Source organism: Acanthochromis polyacanthus, chromosome 14, assembly GCF_021347895.1.
Source record: "Acanthochromis polyacanthus isolate Apoly-LR-REF ecotype Palm Island chromosome 14, KAUST_Apoly_ChrSc, whole genome shotgun sequence".
Classification (NCBI taxonomy): Eukaryota; Metazoa; Chordata; class Actinopteri; family Pomacentridae; genus Acanthochromis; species Acanthochromis polyacanthus.
Window position 1 is genome coordinate 38140291 of NC_067126.1, and position 20146 is coordinate 38160436.

General features: G+C 44.1%; 2 protein-coding genes across 3 annotated transcripts in view; both read left to right on the forward strand.

Annotated features, from left to right (window-relative positions):
- The window catches only part of si:dkey-100n23.5 (cyclic AMP receptor 4), a 64491-nt gene that overhangs the window by 15710 nt on the left and 28635 nt on the right, over positions 1-20146 (forward strand). For both annotated transcript variants that reach the window (XM_022199199.2, XM_051959164.1), the window contains exons 6-10: positions 1143-1232; positions 1715-1753; positions 8087-8165; positions 13904-13951; positions 19998-20080. In XM_022199199.2, the coding sequence (XP_022054891.1) occupies positions 1143-1232; positions 1715-1753; positions 8087-8165; positions 13904-13951; positions 19998-20080 (339 nt within the window). The remainder of the gene's footprint in view (positions 1-1142; positions 1233-1714; positions 1754-8086; positions 8166-13903; positions 13952-19997; positions 20081-20146) is intronic.
- Positions 1-20146, forward strand: part of bcor (BCL6 corepressor) — a 114151-nt gene that overhangs the window by 6534 nt on the left and 87471 nt on the right. The gene's annotated exons all lie outside the window — the stretch shown is intronic.

The window sequence follows — 20146 nt, forward strand, 5'->3', positions numbered from 1 at the left end:
TCCTGCTGTGCCTCATTAAGCCCATGTTGCGCTCAGCTCCGGACCTCGTCATCTCCCTCTCAAAGCACCGTGAGCGTGCGGCGTGTGTGTGTGTGTCGTAGGTGTGTGTTTGTGGGTCTGTGAGCTCTCGACATTGATTTCCTGACAAACCCCCCGTGCACCAGTCGGCACGCCACGGACCGGCAGCACTGATTTCACCATTTGCATCCTCCTCGCACACTTTCTCGCTCCTTCTCTTTGTCTCTTTCCTCTCCTGCTCGATCGCGCTCTCATTTTCAGCGCCTTCTCCTCTCTCTCTCTGTCTCTCTCTCTCACGCTTCCCCTCCTGTTTGATCTGAGCACAAACTCTCTCTGGATCCGTGCGTTTAGTAAGCCTCCCCTCTCTGCTCTCCCACCTGCTATTCTCTGGCGGCGGCCATCACACGCTCTCGCCGCTGTCCGTCAGAGGGAGGTCGAGGGAGGCGGGTTGTGCGGTGTGATCCCTGTGAAAAAGAGTGACAAAGCATGTGTGTGTGTGGCACGCAATTCGAGTGGGGATTGAGTGTGTGTCAGCCGTGTCACCGTTGCTCGATTGACCGTACTTGGAACAAGCCAGGGCAGGACTTCCACTCTATTGACCAGGCGACGCTGTACGCTCTATAAAGTATCGACTCCCACACGGACGCCCAAGACACCGGAGCGCACACCTCATCTGTCTGACACACACACACACATCTCAGAAGCGATAGCCGGTACGAGCCCCTTACAGCCGCTCTGTCCTCCCCTTTTAGTGAATGCTCTTTTCCTGCACTTTGAAATCACGGCACAGCTTTGGCCTCAAATCCAGCTTTCACCATGACCCACTGAGCGAGAATCCGCATCCTGTTTGTGGTTTTGATGCAGACGTTTCCTCTGAACATCATCCTTTCCCCAACAGTTAGGGTAATTATGGTTTATATTACCATGAGTAATTGGCTGTCTGGCTGTATAGACATTTGTCTGCACCTGAAAAATGACCCGATGCGAGTGCCAACAAAGGGATGAAGCGAGGAAGAAAAGAATTGATTTATTTATAGGGTTTTTTTTTTCTCAGGGGCAGCGCTGCCTCTGCTGCCTCTGCTGCCTCTGCGCTTCTAATGAAATAAATGTCTGCCTTTTATCAGGTTGTACCATCTGATGGCGTGGGGGGTGCCTTTGGTCATGGCCTCGCTGCCGCTCCTCAAGGGAACCTACGGCCCTGCGGGACCCTGGTGGTGAGTACAACCAAACGCCCAGCTACACCGTCCTATTGTTTTTTTTTAAATCTTGTGACTATTTTCTGTTAAATGTCTTTGCTTTCAAGGAAGGCCGCAGCACTGGCCTCATTCCATCTCTAGACAGGCTTCATAAGAGTTTATGTGAAAAAAATGGGCAATTATCGGCACATCAGATCACAGTAAAACGCCTCCTCAGTTCTCGTAGAGAATCGAGAAATTTATTTGTTTGGTTGTGCAGTTAGAGGGGTGAGGAAAAGGGGAAGAGGCTGAGGAGAGGAGGCGGTGGAATGAGAATTGGGACAGAGCCTTAATCTCCGGGCTCGACTCTCTCTTTCCACTCTCGGCTTATTAATAGCTACAGCTGCACAGCTTTTCCCCTCCGCAGTCACACAAGTCTCTCTTCCGCTCACGCTCTCCCTTTTTCCTTTGTAACCCCCTCATCGCTCTCTTTCTCTCTCTCCCTCTCTCTCTTCCCCCAGTTGGATCACAGAAGATCACGTAGCCTGGAGATTTGGGATGTAAGTAGACCCTTTCAGCGCCGCCATCAAAGCTTCCCCCACTGGGGGGAGACGGGGGGAGGAGGGATGGAGGAGGAGGAGGGCTGTCTCTGTGGGGAAATGTGAAAGGGTTGCATGTCAGGGGAGCCTGCGGGGTTTTTTCCCTCTTGGTGCAAGGCCAAGGAGTGTGTATGTGTGTGTGTTTGTGTGCGTCAGTGGATGTGCCTGTGTCTGCCTCTGCCTTGTCAGATTTAGGGGAGTTGCTACTCTGTGTATTTAAGTGTTTAGGACGGCTATGAAGGATTATGCCTGTCGACTGCTTTCTGCAACTGGCCCTAAGTCTGCAAGGGTTCTTCCAATCCCCCGGTGCAGACGCTTAAACACACACATGCACATCCGCACAGCAACACATCGCTGTGAGCCAAGGTAATCGTGTTGCCGCTCGCAGCATCAGCAGGGAATCAATCTTTTTAAACAAATAGGCACACACGCTCACACACACACACACATATGGAACAACGCATTGCTATCGGCTGCGCTAAACGAGCTAGCGTCTCTTTTATCAGCGCTCCTCTGCTCTCCGGCTCTTAGTTTTCCGTGCTGTCGTGGCCCACGGGGACGAGCCGCTCAGAGGATCAGGGAATCTTCATTAGCTCTAATTACATCAAACCAGACGAGAGATTAGAGGCCAAGGCAGCGCCCGTCAAGGATAAAAAAAACACATACGCAGTCGGCTGACAGCTTGTAGGGGGGCAGAGGTTGCGGCATTAAAGGTGAAAAGCGGAAAAGGTGGGAGGGGAGACATACGCGGTACAGTTAGACAGACAGGGAATTACTCAGCAGGAGAAGGGAAGAGGAGGACGGGAAGGAGAGGGGGAGTCGGAGAAATAGATTGTCCTCGTCTCTGCCCACGCCTCGTAGTGTGTCTTCATCAGAGTTCAGCGAAGCGCGGCGACGGAACAGAGGAGGCTGGGAGGGGGAGGCGGGTGTGAAAGGGGATGAAAGAGGAAGGAGAATGAAAAGCAGAGGACAGCGCTCTGAGATGAAGGTGCAGAGTTTCAGGGGTTGAGTCAGCAATTGGAAGCGCTCGAGCATAGCTGAGTCACCGCTCTTAGAGGTCCCCGTCGGTGTGCATCGTGGGCCCCAGTCAGACACGGAGCTCAAGTACGACTGCGGGAATGACATTCGCAAATGAAAGCGTATAATTACCAGGACATTTTAGCCACATTGCTGCAGGGATGTCGATGCAATCAGTCCACCGCTTTGGTCCAGATTGAAATCTCTCAGTATTTGCTCAGTAAATTTGCACCAGATTTAGTCCAGACTTTCGTAGTTCCTGCAGGATGAATCCTTCAAACTTTGGTCATCTCCAGACTTTTCTTCTCACAGGTTAGAGGTTATTTGTGACTTAAAACGGAACTGTTTTGACAACTATAGAAGCCAAAGCCATAGTCTGCTGAAGGCATTCACATCCTCTTCAGGGTGAATTTATAACTTTCGACTGAGATTGATCAGTTTATATCCTGCAGGTACGTCTGCGGTTCTTTTGTTTTTTTAATATTTCACTGTTCTCCCATGTTTATTGTCCACTAATGGGTCAAAGTGTCATTAATTGTTGTTTTCTTGACTGTTTGAGGGAAATTTGTGGATTCATAGCCACTAGCCGTTAGCATAGCTTTAGCCACTATTTCCTTGTTTGTGGCGCCAGCTCATGTTTCTTGTTTGGTTTTTGCAGTTTCTGCTTGAGAGACATGTCTGCATCAGACTTGAAGTCAAAGGTGTCAAACTCATTTTAGTTCAGGGGAAACATTCAGCCCAGGTTGCTCTCAAGTGGTACGGAGCAGTTTTTAACATATGATCAAAACGACAAAGGTCAGATAAAAAAAACAAGACAAAATGAGACATGAAAAGTAAAAGAAAATGAGACAAACGACACGAAATGAAACACAAAAGAGACAAACAAGTTACAAGGCGACAAAAAAATGGGTAAACGACAAAAACGAGACAAAAAAACATAAAATTGCAGCTAAAGAACAAATAAAGCAAAACACAAAGTGACAAAAAACACAAGCGAGACCAAAAGGAACCTAAGCGACAAAGATGAGAAACAAAACGGCAAAAACGTAAGGCGGAAGTCAGACAAAAAAACAACAAAAAGAAGAAAAAATATTGCAGAAAAGAGACACAAAATTATAAAAAGAAGACATAAAATGACAAAAATTGACAAATGACATGAAACAAAACAAAAAAGACAAAAAATTGGACAAAAAGTTGCAAAGCAACAAAAAAATGTACAAACGACAAAAATGCGACAAAAAAACTACAAAAACGGCGAATTTCGCTGGATTTTTGTTGATTATTTTGTGAATGTTCTTAAAGAAAACATTTCAAGTTTTACTGATATAGATGTAATCACTTCAGATATTTTTAGCATTTTCTTTGGAAGATTTTTCCTCATTTTTTAAGAAGTATTTACAAGAATTTTCTTGCCAAAATTGGCGTATTTTTTAAAATAAAACTTTTAAAGAATTCTTGGAATTTTCCTCCTGAAGGTTTTGCAAACTTTCAGAAATTTGGGGAAGTTTTTTTGCTGAATTTTTGGATTTCTTTCAGACAAGGAAACAATATTTTTTGGTGCACATAAATGAGGACAGCAGGAGGGTTAATTCAAAGCGATGTTCTGCCAAAGGGCTGCTAGCAAAACTGTAGGTTCTTGGTTGAATTTAGTGTTTTCTTTAACTAAAACACAGCCTTCACCTACACACCCTGCCTTTCTTTCCTGTTTCCGTGTCTCTGCCTGTCTTCTGTCTCTCCGGTCGTCCCTCCCTCTCTAAGTGGTAGAGCAGGTAGATCGTGATCTCTCGCTCTGCTGCAGGATCTTGTGGGTCAAAGTTAACGGCTTCGAGTCGAGCGCTACTCCGCGTGGACGTGCAGCTCCCCGGCTTTCATCCTCCGCCGAGCACTTCAATTAAGGCTTCTTTCATCCAAGCCTCATTCTTCACTTCAGAGCGGTGCTGGAGGGAAGGCCAGGCTAAGGCCGAGTGATTGAATTTGGGCGCGTCTGTGATGATCTTTCTTTCTGTCACTTTCAAGCTGCCCACTCTCGCTTGCTGTTGTCCTCTCAAAACCCCCTCCGTGGTTATCTGGATTTCTATCCGTCCTTCCCTAGTCGATCCATTTGGTGCAGCTTTTTTCTACTCTTCCTTTCATTCTAACCACGACCTTATCCCTCTCCCTGTCTTTTAATCACCCGGAGCTTCTTTCTTATTTCTGCTCTTTCTGGTCCTAAGCCACAATCGGCCGTCATCCATCCACCTTTGCGTCCTCACCTCTATTCATCTCCTCACTTTTATCATCCTCTGCCCACTCTGAATCTCCTCTCTCTGCTTCTATTTCAGCCTCTCTCTTTCTCCGTCTCCCTCTCTCGCTCTCTCTCCGGGTAGTGCTCAGCTGTAGAGCACAGCGGACTCTAATGGCAGATCATTATCATGCTAATTAGAGCACTTTGTAGCTGCCGCCCGTCATTCTCTCCTCCTCACAGCCCCCCACACTATCGTTAAAAAGGCCACCCCCTCCTTTCCCCTCTCCACCAACCCGCCCACCCCCCGGCTCGTCTTTCCATCATTAACGGGACGTGCGCTGGCGTAATTGGGCGCTGTTTATTCCGGAGAGCGGGTTATTAAATCACACCGAGGTGACGCTCGCACAGGTCTCCCCCAGAAACGCTTTCATCATTGTCCCATGCCATTATTGAACCTGCGTCGGACGCACGCATCCAGCCTCATGCACGCCTGTTCAAAGCCGGAGAGTGTCCTTTGTGCGCTGATGTTTCCGACAAGACGTGATGTAAAAATAAAAGGCAGCCCTTTTTTCCCTCTCCCTGTTTCCGAAACAAACGCCTACCTTCTCAGACTCCCCTGCCAATAAAAAGTTTAATTTGATAATGCTCAGTGAGTTTCTTTCAGTCCTCAGGCGTGGAAGACAAGCATGGGCAAGCCTAAATTAGGCCAAGGTCCTGGTATCGGCCCTCTGAGATGCTTCTAAAGAATGCAGTTTTTAGCACACGTGCCAAAGATTTTCAGGCATTTATTTTTATTCCGTTTTCCTTTGAAATCGCAGGTTCGTGTATTTATGTGTCAGAGACGGGATGCAGGCTCTGTTTACTTTAAATGTCAGTGGAACATTTTTCTCCTGGATCGTGATTAACGCCGTAATTGCTCCTGGAAGCCTTCCTCTGCGCTCTCCGGTGTGTTTATCACGTAGGTACGCCCTCCCAGTGCCAGGTGCTCGGAGGGAACTTACTGCACAGACTCCTCAGAGTCACCGAGGCTCAGAAACCCGTCTGTCAATGGGAGACAAAGACCTGTTTTGTGATTTCAGGGAGAGGTTGAAACTCCTCGGAGCTTGCATCACCTCCCAAGAGGTTGCATAACACGACGCTGCCATTCCAAGAAGCCATCACAGTAACTTTCCTTGCTCTTCTCACCTATTTCACATACCGGACATAATATTCTCTCACACCTCAAATGAGTGGCAACCCTTCATCCCATAGGCATGCTGTGCATTTCTGGCGTGGTGCCTTTGCTGGCGTTGCCTCTCAGCTCACCGAAACTATGTGCAGTAAGATCCAGAGGTGCTTAGTCAGGTCTTTTCATCTCTGGCTGTTTGTGTATATCCGCTATGCATCACCTATTTAGAATAATGCACCTTCCAGCGTCAGTCAGCAAAACAGTCTCTCTTCTTCTGGTTGTTTTCACAGGACTGGCATATCACCTTTAACCCTCGTGTTGTCCTACGGGTCAAAATTGACCCGGTTAAAGTTTGAAAATGTGAGGGAAAAAAAAAAAATTTTAACAGTGAAACTTCTGATGTCCTCATTTTCAACATTTTTGAGAAATTTTTGAACATTTTTTGGTGGGAAAATAAGAAATGTTAAACATGTTTAAGAACATTCACATAAAAATCAACCAAAATCCAGCGAATTTCGCTGGATTTTGGTTGATTTTTATGTGAATGATCTTAAAGAAAATATTAGAAGTTTTGCTGATATATATGTAATCACTTTAGATATTTTTAGGATTTTTTTTTGAAGATTTTCACTAATTTAAAAAAAATATTTGCAAGAATTTTCTTGCCAATTTGCGGGATTTTTTAAATAAAACTTTTAAGGAGTTATTGGAATTTTCTTCCTGAAGGTTTTGCAAATTTTCCAAAATTTGGGGAATTTTTTGCTAAATTTTTGGATTTTTTTTCAGACAAGGAAACAATATTTTTTGGTGTCCGTAAATGAGGACAGCAGGAGAGTTAAAGCTGACTCAGCCAACTTGTTAGCAATGAGTTGCTTGTTTAAATCCTCCTGTGATGGCGTAAGATTGTTATTATTAGAGTCATATCTCAGGCTGCCTGGTGAATATAAATCAAATACTCTGTTAGCTCTGTTTTGGTCTCTACCAGCTCTTCAGAGATATTTCCGCCTTCATTAGCCGCTAAATGCCCCGCTGTGTTCCCCTGATAGGTGCTAACTACGTGTCTCTACCTTCTGGTGCTGAGCAGGTAGTGTACTGTCGGGTTTTCTGAATATACTTTCCTCCTGCACCTGAAAATGAAGCTATGAGAGCGAACCAAAGCTGTAAAGTTGCTGAGAGAAGCCAGGCTGAGCGGCAGACAGGTGATCATTTCGTGTAGGGTCATCACTGCAACTCATTGCTTTCACATTTTCAGCGACACATTGCTATAAAATATCGATTGTAGCTGCAGTTTAGCGTCGCTCTCCTCGTGGACTCCCAATCTGGGGTGCTTCTAAGCAGGCCGTGAGCAAAGTGACAATGGTTTTGTGTTTAGAATAGAATAAAAGAGATAATTTGAAGACTGAATAACAATTACTTTAAACGAAGCATCACCTGAGAACCAGCTTTTGTCCGTGTCTACAGCGGATCCCGCTCAAAAACAATGTCCTTCTCAGATTACAGCCCTGCAGAGGGAGTCTTATTAAATGAGAGCCTGTGGTCTAATGTCTAATGTGTTTGGACGGCCCTAATATCAACACACTGGACGCTTAGACTGCCATTACATCTTATTACGGTGTGAATTCCTTTAGGATACACGGCGCCGTGCTTTTGTATTAAAAATGAAATTAAATCCTGTGTGATTTTTCTTATTAGATATTTTTAATTTGATATCTAGATTTTCCTTTGTCCTGAGATGTACTCCAAACCTCTTTGTTTCTGCTCCTTGAAACGGGACAACGGGGAGGCCGGAGAAACAGCCGGCGCAGACAGAACAGCATAAACGATCTTTTAATAACGTTGCTCGTTTTGAATGTTCTTCCTGATGGCCTGTGTCTGTGTTTTGCAGATGGTACGTGCCTCTTTTCAGCCTCATCTTCCTGATGATCTCCTGCTACGCCAGGATCATCTGCGTGGCCAACAAGAGAGTAAGTGCTTAGCATGCGCCCATCCTTAGACACCGACAGCTTAGCAGAATCTAAATTCACCGTAAGCTCGTGAAAGTACAGGCAGAACTGCTTTTAGTGTGTCCTTATATATCTGTACGGAAAAGGAGCAAATCTTCTCACCGAAGCAGAAATATGAGTGAAAATCCAACCAGATAATGTACAGAGATATGCATTCCTGCTCAAATGCTGCTGGAGTGATAAGTATTCATTTAAAGCAGGGGTGTCAAACATGCGGCCCGTGGGCTAAAACCGGCCCTCCAGAGGGTCCAATCCTGTGTAAGGTGTAAAAATGACAGAGAAGATGTTAACTGAAGACGTTGTAAATTTGTACAACAATAAATTTAAAATACTTTCTAGAATTTGACAAGTTGTTTTGATCGTAAAGTAAAATACAATATAGCTGATTGTTCTTTTGTGCTTCATTTTTGTAACATTTTGTCTTGTTTTTGTGGTTTTTATCTTGTTTTTTGTCTGACTTTTGTCATTTGTCTCATGTTTTTGTCAGTTTGTGTTTCCTTTTTGTCTCGCTTGTGTTTTTTTCTTATTTTTGTCATTTTGTGTTTTGCTTTATTCGTTGATTTTTTTGTCATTTTGTGTCTTTTTTGTCTCGCTTGTTTTGTTTGTCCATTTTTTTGCTTTTGTGTGTTGTTTTTGTAACGTTTTGTCTTGTTTTTGTTGTTTTTTGTCTGACTTTTGTCTGACTTTTGTCATTTGTCTCATGTTTTTGTCGTTTTGTGTTTCCTTTCTGTCTCGCTTGTATTTTTTGTCTTAGTTTTGTCATTTTGTGTTTTGCGTTATTCGTTGATTTTTTTTGTCATTTTGTGTCTTTTTTGTCTCGCTGGTTTTGTTTGTCCATTTTTTGTCGCTTTTGTGTGTTGTTTTTGTAACATTTTGTCTTGTTTTTGTTGTTTTTTTTGTCTCGTTTTTGTCTGACTTTTGTCATTTGTCTGATGTTTTTGTCATTTTGTGTTTCCTTTTTGTCCTGCTTGTGTTTTTTGTCTTATTTTCACATTTTGTGTTTCGCTTTATTTGTTTTTTTGTCGTTTCGTGTCTTTTTCTCTCGCTTGTTTTGTTTGTCCATTTTTTGTCGCTTTGTCTCGTTTTTGTAACAGTTTGTCTTGTTTTTGTGGTTTTTATCTTGTTTTTTGTCTGACTTTTGTCATTTGTTTCATGTTTTTGTCATTTTGTGTTTCCTTTTTGTCTCGCTTGTGTTTTTTGTCTTATTTTTGTCATTTTGTGTTTTGCTTTATTCGTTTATTTTTTTTGTCATTTTGTGTCTTTTTTGTCTCGCTTGTTTTGTTTGTCCATTTTTTGTCGCTTTGTCTCGTTTTTGTAACATTTTGTCTTATTTTTGTGGTTTTTGTCTTGTTTTTTGTCTGACTTTTGTCATGTTTTTGTCATTTTGTGTTTCCTTTTTGTCTCGCTTGTGTTTTTTGTCTTATTTTTGTCATTTTGTGTTTCGCTTTATTCATTGATTTTTTTTGTCATTTTGTGTCTTTTTTGTCTCGCTTGTTTTGTTTGTCCATTTTTTTGTCGCTTTTGTGTGTTGTTTTTGTAATGTTTTGTCTTGTTTTTGTTTTTGTCTTGTTTTTTGTCTGACTTTTGTCATTTGTCTCATGTTTTTGTCATTTTGTGTTTCCTTTCTGTCTCGCTTGTATTTTTTTCTTATTTTTGTCATTTTGTGTCTTTTTTGTCTCGCTTGTTTTGTTTGTCCGTTTTTTGTCCCTTTGTGTCTCGTTTTTGTAACATTTTGTCTTGTTTTTGTTGTTTTTTTGTCTCATTTTTGTCTGACATTTGTCACGTTTTTGTCACTTTGGTTTTCATTTTTGTCATTTTGTGTTTGTCTTTATTCGTTTTTTTGGTCGTTTTGTGTCTTTTTTTGTCTCACTTGTTTTGTTTGTCCATTTTTTTGTCGCTTTGTGTCTCGTTTTTGTAACATTTTGTCTTGTTTTTTTTTGGTTTTTTTTGTCTTGTTTTTGTCTGAATTTTGTCATTTGTCTCATGTTTTTGTCACTTTGGTTCTCATTTTTGTCATTTTGTGTTTGGCTTTATTCGTTTTTTTGGTCGTTTTGTGTCTTTTTTGTCTCACTTGTTTTGTTTGTCCATTTTTTTGTCGCTTTGTGTCTCGTTTTTGGAATATTTTGTCTTCTTTTTCTTGACTTTTGACCTTTTTTTTAAATCTGACTTTTGTTTTTTTGATCATAAAGTAAGCATCGTTCACTTCCAGATACCTGAGACTGAACGTTTTGTGTCTTTGTAGACGCTGTCATCTGGAAATTATAATGCACAAATGGTAAAGTGAAGCATAATATTTATTTTTCTTGAGAAGATAATTCCTGAAATGTGAGCATTTTCAGAATGGACTTTTTTTTTGCACTAAAACATGGGGAAAAATTGGAATTATGGTTATTTATAGGCTATTATGATGTGATTTTACTGCTGTGGCCAACTTCAGATCAAACTGGGCTGAATGTGGAACCTGAACTGAAGTGAGTTTGACACCTCTGATTTAAAGGATAAAGTTGGTTGATTTGGTGCCACTTTCATGGGTTTTGCCATTATTTCTGGCGCCTATAGTTTTGCCTAGCGGTGAGAACAAGGTAGCATCTCTTCGGCTGATTTTGATGCCACCAAAAACACAACAGTCCGGACTTCAAGAGGGACTGTAAACAAGCCAACACTTTACTTATTTGGGTGGTTATGTTGTGTTTTGTCTTTATCTGTTCAGATACATGTACCTGCGGGTTTGCTCTATTTGTTGAAAATGCTGCAGCTGGATTTACTTGGTGAGCGCCGTACAATGGTTTTACTGCCAGCAGGAAAGGAGGTCAAAGCTATTAAACTAAAACACAGGTTGCGGTAAACCTGAATCGTTCTTTAAAGCTGCTAATTATTCTCCTCACTCGCCTAGCTTTTCCACGTGTTTCGATGGTCTTTTTTTTAACATCACTGTGAATCTCCAATGTCAGAATCCGTGGTTCTCGCCGTGTACGCGGTGATGTTAATCCTTTTCATGTCCGGTTTCTGTGTGGAATGCCTTGAGAAGACGCATGTTGTAAATTGGCGCCATAGAAATAAAATTGAATTGGATTTAATTTATAAAGCGAGCATGTCCACTATTCACGCGGCGCAGCTACTCCAGCTGTTTTTTTTCTGCTCTGTATAGAATAACATGCGTCACGTTTTTGAACTGTTGAGCCCTTTATAACAAATAGTCACCATGGCCTCTCACCGCAATGATAAATTTTAAATAATTATTATTCAAGTCCAGAAACCTTTATATATATGTGTGTGTGTGTTTTGCAGATATTTAAAAACTTGAATTATAACTCTGTATATAATAGCTATAATGTAATAATCAAGCAAACTATTCACTTGCTGCTGAAATATGTTGATTTCCGGTTTCTCTCCTTTTTTTTAAAATTGTTTTGCGATTGTAAATTGACTTTCTTGTGTTTTCGGACTGTCTTTTGGACAGCAGCGCAGGCTCTCTTTATGCCATTTCTTAATTTTTTGACATTTTACTCTTCAAATTGTGTAGGCAAGTAGCTGATCAACTGATTTAGCAGCGACATGACGTGTTCTCCGTGCTGGCTTGCGGTTTCGTGCTGCCTTTCGTTGTGAGCTGGTGGGAGTCCAGAGGCAGCATTCCACAAAGTTCACATAGCTGCCATTCCCCTGATGTGACGACACCGCACACTGCCGCTCGACCGGCGCCTGTAGGCCCGCGTCGCTGCAATATGTGTGTGGGTTTTTGATGCGATTCATCAAATACAGAACGAGAGTAAGGGAGAATCAGGCCAAAGCCTCATCAGACTCACAATGAGGTGTCATCGCCAATGTTGGCATTCTGTGTTTGGCCGGCGGAGTGAGTGATGCAGGGAGGAAGATTTCGCAGATAGCCGGGCTGCGGAGAGACGACAACAGAGACAGACGGCAGGTAGCCGAGGGCCGGGGGAAGGAAAAGAGACGACACAGCTCTTTGCCACGACTGTGATAAAGAGAATGAATGAACGCAGCTCGTTTTCACCCCGCATCTCATAACTCATTCAGCTCACAGCATTCAGCTATCTCTCCCTCTTCCTCCCGTCTCTGTATCTCTGTTTTCCACCTTTGTTATTTTCAATCTCTTCCTCTTTGGCGTTTTGCATTCATCTGTCTCTCTCTCTCTGTATCTGTTCCCACACATTTCCTCCCTTCCTTTCCCCCGTCTTTTGCGTTCTCCCTCCATGTCTCTCTCTCCCCCTTCACTCTGCCGTTTTGCTTTCTCTATCATATTTATGAAGAGCTCAAGCCTTATCTCTTTTCAGCTGCAGGCTGTCTCACTTGAAAGAATTTCAAAAGCTTTGAAAGCAGGGTAGGTGGCGACGCAACGGAGAAAGGGATAAAGAAGAGGAGGCTGAGCGAGGAGATGTGGGATGTTGGCTGGACGGAGAAGTTTTTCCACTTTCCAGAGACAGACGGGGGGGGGCAGGGTAGAAGTGATTCTGCAGATCATGGGTTTACTAAGTCCAAGTCATTCACACCCGGATTATTTAGAGAAACGTCCGGAGTGACTGTGTGAGCTCATACTAACAAGAGGGATTTGAAAGCTAATGAGTCATTTCAGGCCACACAGAGAGGTCTGGGAGTGCTGTGGTGTGTTTGTTTTACGGATGCGCTTCGTACGTGCCCACTCTTTTCCCTCCCAAGCCTGACGCCTCAACACTTAACAAGCGGAACTGCTCGCCTTTCAGTGGCGTGGCTCAAGAGAGGACGCAACAAAAGCCGGGTGCACGCTCCGGAGACCTGGCCGAAGCCTAATAATATTGCCACTTATTATCAGCGCCGGTTTATTTTGATGGATGGCGGCGCTCAGCTGGACTGCAGAGGGCCGCTGTGGAACAAGTTCAGTCTAATGACCAAATGGGCGTCTTTTTTTTTTCTCTCCCTCCGCTGCACAAACACTCCACAGTCACACATAGATTTACAGTGACAATCACGTCAGCGCAGAGAAACCATGGCAACATTGAGTTAATAAATGGCAGAACAGAGGAGCTGTTAGTGCATATTGTTCGTGCTGCCTGTTTGTGCATGCGTACGAGGCTCCCACAGGGCCTCCAGAGATGTGCCTCTGATGTCCCGGGTTACGTAAACCTCCTGGCTTCGTGTGCCCCCCCCCCCACCCTTTATCCCGCGATCACAAATCCTCGCCTTGTGCACGGATGTGTGTGTGAGTGTGTGTGTTTCTGTTGACATTTTCCCTGCATTCCCCCGAGAGAGGACGCAGAGGAAGAGCGAGAAGTATTCCCACGTTCTTTCCGGAGATCTCAGATCTGCCAAGTTTGCTCCGTTTTTTTTTCTTTTTTCTATAACTCTTTAAAGAAAAATTTTCTCCCCGCTCTCTGCGCCTTGTCTTCTTCTTCTTCCTCCTCTGTCATATTGTGCGCACTGGAGCTGATCAGTTTGTGTGAGATGCTGGGAGCTGTTTAAGTGCTCGCCTCTGCCTCCGAGCTCCGCACTCTGATGTGAATTAGGCAGTTTTGCAGTTCTGTGTGAGAAGGTGGAGGGGTTTTGCATTGGAGTGGTATTTGTTCCGTCTTGCCACCGCAGGCGCTGACCCCCTCACACTCCTCTGTAGGGTTTAAACCGCCTGATTGAAACGATGAAATCACTTCAGTTTTTCCCAAAGTAATCGCCCTCACCCTTTCTTTCCATTTTGTGTCTTTCCTGCACAGATGCAGTCTTGGTTGGGAACCTTCAACCCAGAGAGGGAAAGACGTAAGGTAATAGTCTGACCGCCACATTTCTTAACACACACATTTACAGGCGTGCACTCGGAGCGTGAGGATTAGAGTGTCTGCAGGATTAGCGCTTGCCGTCACGCTGGGTAGGTGTCGCACACAGCGGGGAGCAATTTGACCTCTTGACTCCCGTTCCTGTGTGCGCTCTTGTGCACGTAAATATACCTTAATGAATTAGCGTGGAGATGCGGAGCGGTAAATTCTATTCATGCCAAGAGAAGCCACATTGATAAACAGAACACGAGGAGTCTGGGTGTAGGGGAATGCAGACACACAGAGAGAGCTAGCCTAGCCTAGCCTAGCCTAGCCGAGCCACTGATTTGTCACATGAAGGACGGTTAGAATTACTTGGCAAGGCTCTTTTTGTGGCCGCAGCGAGAATCAGAAGTGTTGCTCACAATGGAAGGAGGCTTTAAAAGCATCACAGAGCGACAGGAGACACAACATTATTAAAATGTGGTGATCGTCTCACACATGTGCAGACAGTCTGTTCTGAAAGGCTTTTATAGCGTTGCACTCGCAAGGAAGGGTTTAACTCAAAAGCCACAACTGGTTGCTTTATGAAAAATGTAGGATCTAGTGTGTTTGAAGCCTGATCCGCACGAGTCTGGATATCTCCGTCTCTGTTGCTTGGATTCTTTATTTTGCCGCTTTTGTGAGGCTCAAACTTTTAGAAGGAGTATAATTGGTGGAGCAAGAAAATGTGTGTTATCACCGTTCTTGCTTTGCCCTTTCACTTGCTACAGGTGCTGCATCTGCAAAGTGTTCTCCAGCCAGATACTAAACCTCCACCTCCCTGTGCATTAAAATGCCAAATCATTCAAATGTGTAGTCTTGAAATCCACTTAACCCTCGTGTCGTCCTGCGTCCTACATTTTCAACATTTTGGGGAAATTTTTGAACATATTTTGTGGTGGAGTAAAGGAAATGTTAAAAATTTCCTATTACAAAAATATTACAAGCTTTACTAATATATATGTAATCACTCCAGATATTTTAAAGATTTTTTTGGAAGATTTTTACTCATTTTTTTGAAAATATCTACAGGAATTTTCTTGCCAAATTTGGGGCATTTTTTTCAAATAAAATTTTTGAGGGAAACTTTTAAAGAATTACTGAAATTTTCTTTCTGAAGGTTTTGCAAATTTTCTGAAAATTGGGGAAGTTTTTGGAGAATTTTTGGATTTTTTCAGACAAGGAAACCATATTTTTTGGTGCACATAAATGAGTACAACAAGAGGGTTAACGCAAAGCCGAAGGTGGTCAGCGGAACAGTATGTCTGATGTAAAGTTAAAGTCCTAATAGCAGCAACAAGTCAGGGTCCTCCTCACCTCCTCCTCCTGCCTCCACCCAGCGGGGTGAGGTGTGGAGGGCAGGTTAGGGTTAAGGTTATGTAGATGCTGCCCCTAAGTGGCAGACATAATTACTGCACGCTGAACTGGCGTAACCCTCACCCAGTGTCACGGTGTGAGCTCAAATGTGTGTTAGCAACACACACACACACACACTCCTCATGTGGGCTAATTGCTGTGTGTAGCACACAGTGTAAATAAGTCAGCAGTGGTTTTTATCACACTCTCTTTCCTCGTATTTCTCCTTCCCAGTCCTCATTTCCATCAGTTTTTCTCTCTGCCTCTCACTTTGCGCTCTCTCTCTCTCTCTCTTTTTCCCCCGTCTTTCTCTAACGCACTCTTTCTCACCCCCCTCTCCACCCTCCATCTCTCTCTCACTCTTGTACTCGTACCCAGCATGAATAAAGCAGCAAGCCAGGTTCATGGACATGAATATTTATGAGAGTTTACGCACGCGCTGCGATGCTTTAAAACAACAACAACAGCCTCCCAGATTGCGCTTGCCAAGCCACTGAGCTCTGGTTCGTGTGTGTGTGTGTACGCTAGCGTGTAGCAGCAGGTGTAAACCAGAGAAAGCGATCCCTGCTGAGTGTCTGGGTGGCTCTGGTGATTTCCATTCACTTCGCCACATCTCCCTCCGTCTGCGCCTCGCGTTGCTCTCCGTTCCTGTCGTCCACGTGCACGCTCCTCATGTTTTCTGTTCACACACGTAGTTTCCAGAGTTTGCCGTTCTTGATCTTTTTTTTATTTTTTCCCCCTCTCTCTCTCTCCCTCTGACTCAGCCTGGCGTCATCTCTCTCCCTCTGCATCTGTGTGCATCTGGCTGGAGTGATGACGTGAATAACTGGCGTTGGCAGTTATCAGGGTTGTGACCCATCTGTGTGCGTCTTGAGCGGTTTGTTTGCGGCCGTGCACGGGCACACATGCGCACATGGCATGCTTGCAGTGACACAGGTCAACGAGAGGATATTTGGATGAGGTTTTCTTCTTTTTTTTTTCACAGCCATCCTTCACGCGCACACACGGCTTTCAGCACATTTGCACACACAGCAGCTCGGTCCCGTCGGGTAGCAACAAAACTGGCTGAGCAAACAGCCAGCCGCTTGTTCGTTATCTTCTCGGGGTGTTTGTTTACCGATCCACACAAGCTTCGCCTTGAGTAACAATGCCATGTGCGCGTCTGCGTGCATGCGTGTGCGCAACCTTGTCTCCCGCTGAGGGTTTCCGCTGAACTCCTCATTTAACCTCCAAATTTTTCATTTTGTTAGTCGCCGACGGGAAAACTTAGTGAGTTGCAAGGACAGCTTGTCTCTCGAGAGTTCTTAAGGAGGACTTGTGGCTTTGATAAACCACGTATACCTTCTTTTCCGGGGACGGACAATGAGCAAAACTACTCAACAGTACTTGTGGTTTCTTGTAAGGATGCTTTTGGACTTCATTTGTCCCTGAAACCGTTACTTGTGGAATTTAGACAAGCAAATTAGTCAGTTAAAGTATGTGGAAATATTTGATTATGAAAAATGTAACCTTTGAGTTGCTCATCAGAAGGTTCATTTGTGGCTGTGTTTGTAGTTTAGTTCTCATGTAGGGTTTTGCGGAGCCATTTTTGGAATTCTTGAAAAAAATTGACATTGAAAATTGGAAGCAAAAGTTGTTAAAACGTTAATCGATGGCATCTGTGAAAGCATCAACACCCTGCCAGCTGAAGGTAAATCCAACCGCGCACAACTAGATCATGAACCGTAATACTTGCAGCCGGAGTTAGCTGATTAGTTTGTCTTTCTTTTCTGTTTACATACATGTAAACAAACTGTTTCCCCCCCATATTTATAAAGATTACTAAGGCTGGACTTAGCTTTACTCGATGAGTGCCATAGAATGGTGGTATTAGGAGCAGGAAAGTAGATCAAAACTATCAAACTAAGGCACAGTTTGCAGAAAAACCTGAGCTCTTCTACCATTAATATATCTGTGAGAGATGTTGGTGTTTCTCAGAGCTTAATTTGAAGGTAAATCTGAACGCACACAGCTATTTATTCAGATTTGGCTGATTATTTTAGAGTTTATCTTTTCTGTTTAGATACATATAGACAAGCTGCTTTTTTCCCTATATTTAAAATTATTAAAGCTGGACTTCGATTTACTTGGTGAGCACCATACAGGGGTGTTACTGTTAGCAGGAAAGTAGATCAAAACAATCAAACTAAGGCTACGTTTATACGAGGACCATTTTAACAGAAAACGCAAAAGTGGCGTCTTGTCATTTCACGTTTAGACCAGCGGTTTTGAAGGAAATCTGCGTATAAAAGGTGACTCCATAGTGTGTGGAATTCGATTGAATATGCATGCCAGGCAGCTGGGTGGCGCTGTGATAAAACTCCGCCATGTCTACGTGCATGCGTACTCTCTCCCTTTTCGGATCTCCGCCGCGGTAAATGTTCATGAATGAAATCTGTACAGATTCTTCACGTTTGTTGGTACGACTCCTGTAGTGTACATAGGGCTGCCAGAGTTGCTTGAAGGTAGGAAGGATGGAAATAATCACACATCGTTGTTTACTTCCTTGTACCGGCCAGCAAAACAAAGCACTGGCGCACGTATGTGACGTAATCGCGTACGCGACGTGGTCAGATCTCGACAAAGTTTTGCGTTTTGCTGTTTAGACGGAAACGTAACGGCGGAGAGTTTTCAACTTTTCCACTCTGGAGGCCGGTTTCAAATTTTTGCGTTTTTAAGCCCCCAAAACGCCGTCCTCGTTTAAACAATAGGGTGTTTTGTTGAAATATTTTGATGTGTTTACCTGCAAGCATCCTCGTGTAAACGGCCCCTAAGACACAGTTTGCAGTAAAGCCTGAATCATTCTTAAAGACTTTATCTGTCAGAGATACTGGTGTTTCTCAGAGCTTAATTTGGAGGTAAATCTGAAACCACACAGCTATTTATTCAGATTTGGCTGATTATTTTGTAGTTTGTCCTTCTTTTCTGTTTAGATACATGTGGGCAAACTGTTTTTTCCCCTCTGCTAGTTGAAATTATTAAAGCTGGACTTAGCTTTACTTGGTGAGCGTTGTACGATGGTGTTACTGCGAGCAGGAAAGGAGGTCAAAGCTGTTAAACTAACCTGAATCGTTGAATGTATCTGTGTTAATATTGGAGCAGATGTAGATGAAGGTGAGAAAATATCCAGCGCAGCTTCTCATGTAAAAACACTTCTTTCTACAACGTTAAGGCATTTTTGATCATTTTTAGTCGGCGTGTTTCATCCCCCCCCCCCCCCCCCCCCAAAAAAAAAAAAAAAAAACCTTGAAAAGTCCTTGAATGCGATGTTGAAGCGCCTTCAGTGAGCCCGATGCTTGTTATTTTTAGAGAGTAAGCTTTCTCCGAGACGAGCGGCGGTGAGGGTGAGTGCTGTGGGTGGCGGAGGGGACGGGTTGCTCCCGATAACTGTCTGTAATCTAGCGTGTGTCATTAACATCGGGACCGCTGCGCCCGCTCCACATAATTACGGTTTCATTCCCCTCTGCTTCCCGAGCAGCGTAGGGGCCTCTGACACCGGAGGACTGTGATTAAAAACACGAGGCACTTTACCCACGCTCTTCCTCCTCCTCCTCCTCCTCCATTCTACATCCTGTCTTTTTTTTGGCGCTCTGAAATTCCTCAAATGCCTGCCTCGACACCTCAACTAAATTTCAGATTACTTAGTTTGCTGTGCTGTCTTTTAACGCCACGTTTTCCTTTATCCTCCAGGCTTTGCCCCCTTTTTTCCTCCCGCACAGTGACACACACGCTCACACACACTTTGGATGACAATAGGCAGATCTTGACATGGTCAGTGATGTCATAGCTTCCCGTAAAAACACACGCTAACAGGACCAGGCTTGATGTTCTGCCTCTGGGTTATTCTGTGGAAACGCAGCCGATCTCTACAGCCAAGCGATCCGTTTGGTTCTTGTGTTCAACCTCCCCCCCCACCCTCCTCCACCTCACAAGATAAAATACCACCAGATTTTCATTTGAATTGTTTAAAATGCCTGCGTTAGAGCTCGCGCGCCTCGGGGTCTTTCTGGTGAGTAATTAATTTCCAGCATGTGGGGGTAAGAGACCAGAGCTTGTGGGCTTGCCTCCTGGTTTTGTGTGTGTGTGTGTGTGTGTGTCTGTGAGAGAGAGAGAGAAGAGAAAATAAAAGAAAAGGAAGGCAGAGGGAGGCTTTGCGCTGGCTCGGCTACTGCGTCCTAGCCTGGAGGAGGAGGAGGAGGGGGAAAAACAGCAAGCACAGAAAATCGATCCAGAGGCCGCGCTTCTCAGCCTCTTCCGGACGCAAGAGTCCTCCTCTCCCGGGAATTAGATAACGGCTTGTAAAAGCTCTCCACCACCAGACTCTCCCCCTCCTCGACTTTTAGCTGCTGCATCTCTCCGTCTGCCCGTCCACCACATATTCAATCCATCCCCTTCACATTACTGCAAAGCTTCCCGTTTAATTGGAATCCCCGTTCCTCCTCATAACTGTGTGGATATTGCATATTATCAGCAGGTTAATATTTTATTAGGTTTTAATTGGCCTTTGTTGTTTGCCCGGGCGCTCTGATCCTCCGGTTAAGACACCGACTCCAAGTGTTGGAGATTTTAAAGACAAGACGAGAGTGTTAATGCTCGGTTTTGTTTGTCTCTCCTGCAGGTTTCCTTGGCGGAGGAGATCAAGCCGTTGAAGTGGTATCCCTCTGTTTACCTGCTGGTGTCCATCTTCCCCCTCATCAACAGGTAACACACACACAAACACACACACACACACACACACACACACACACACACACACACACACACACA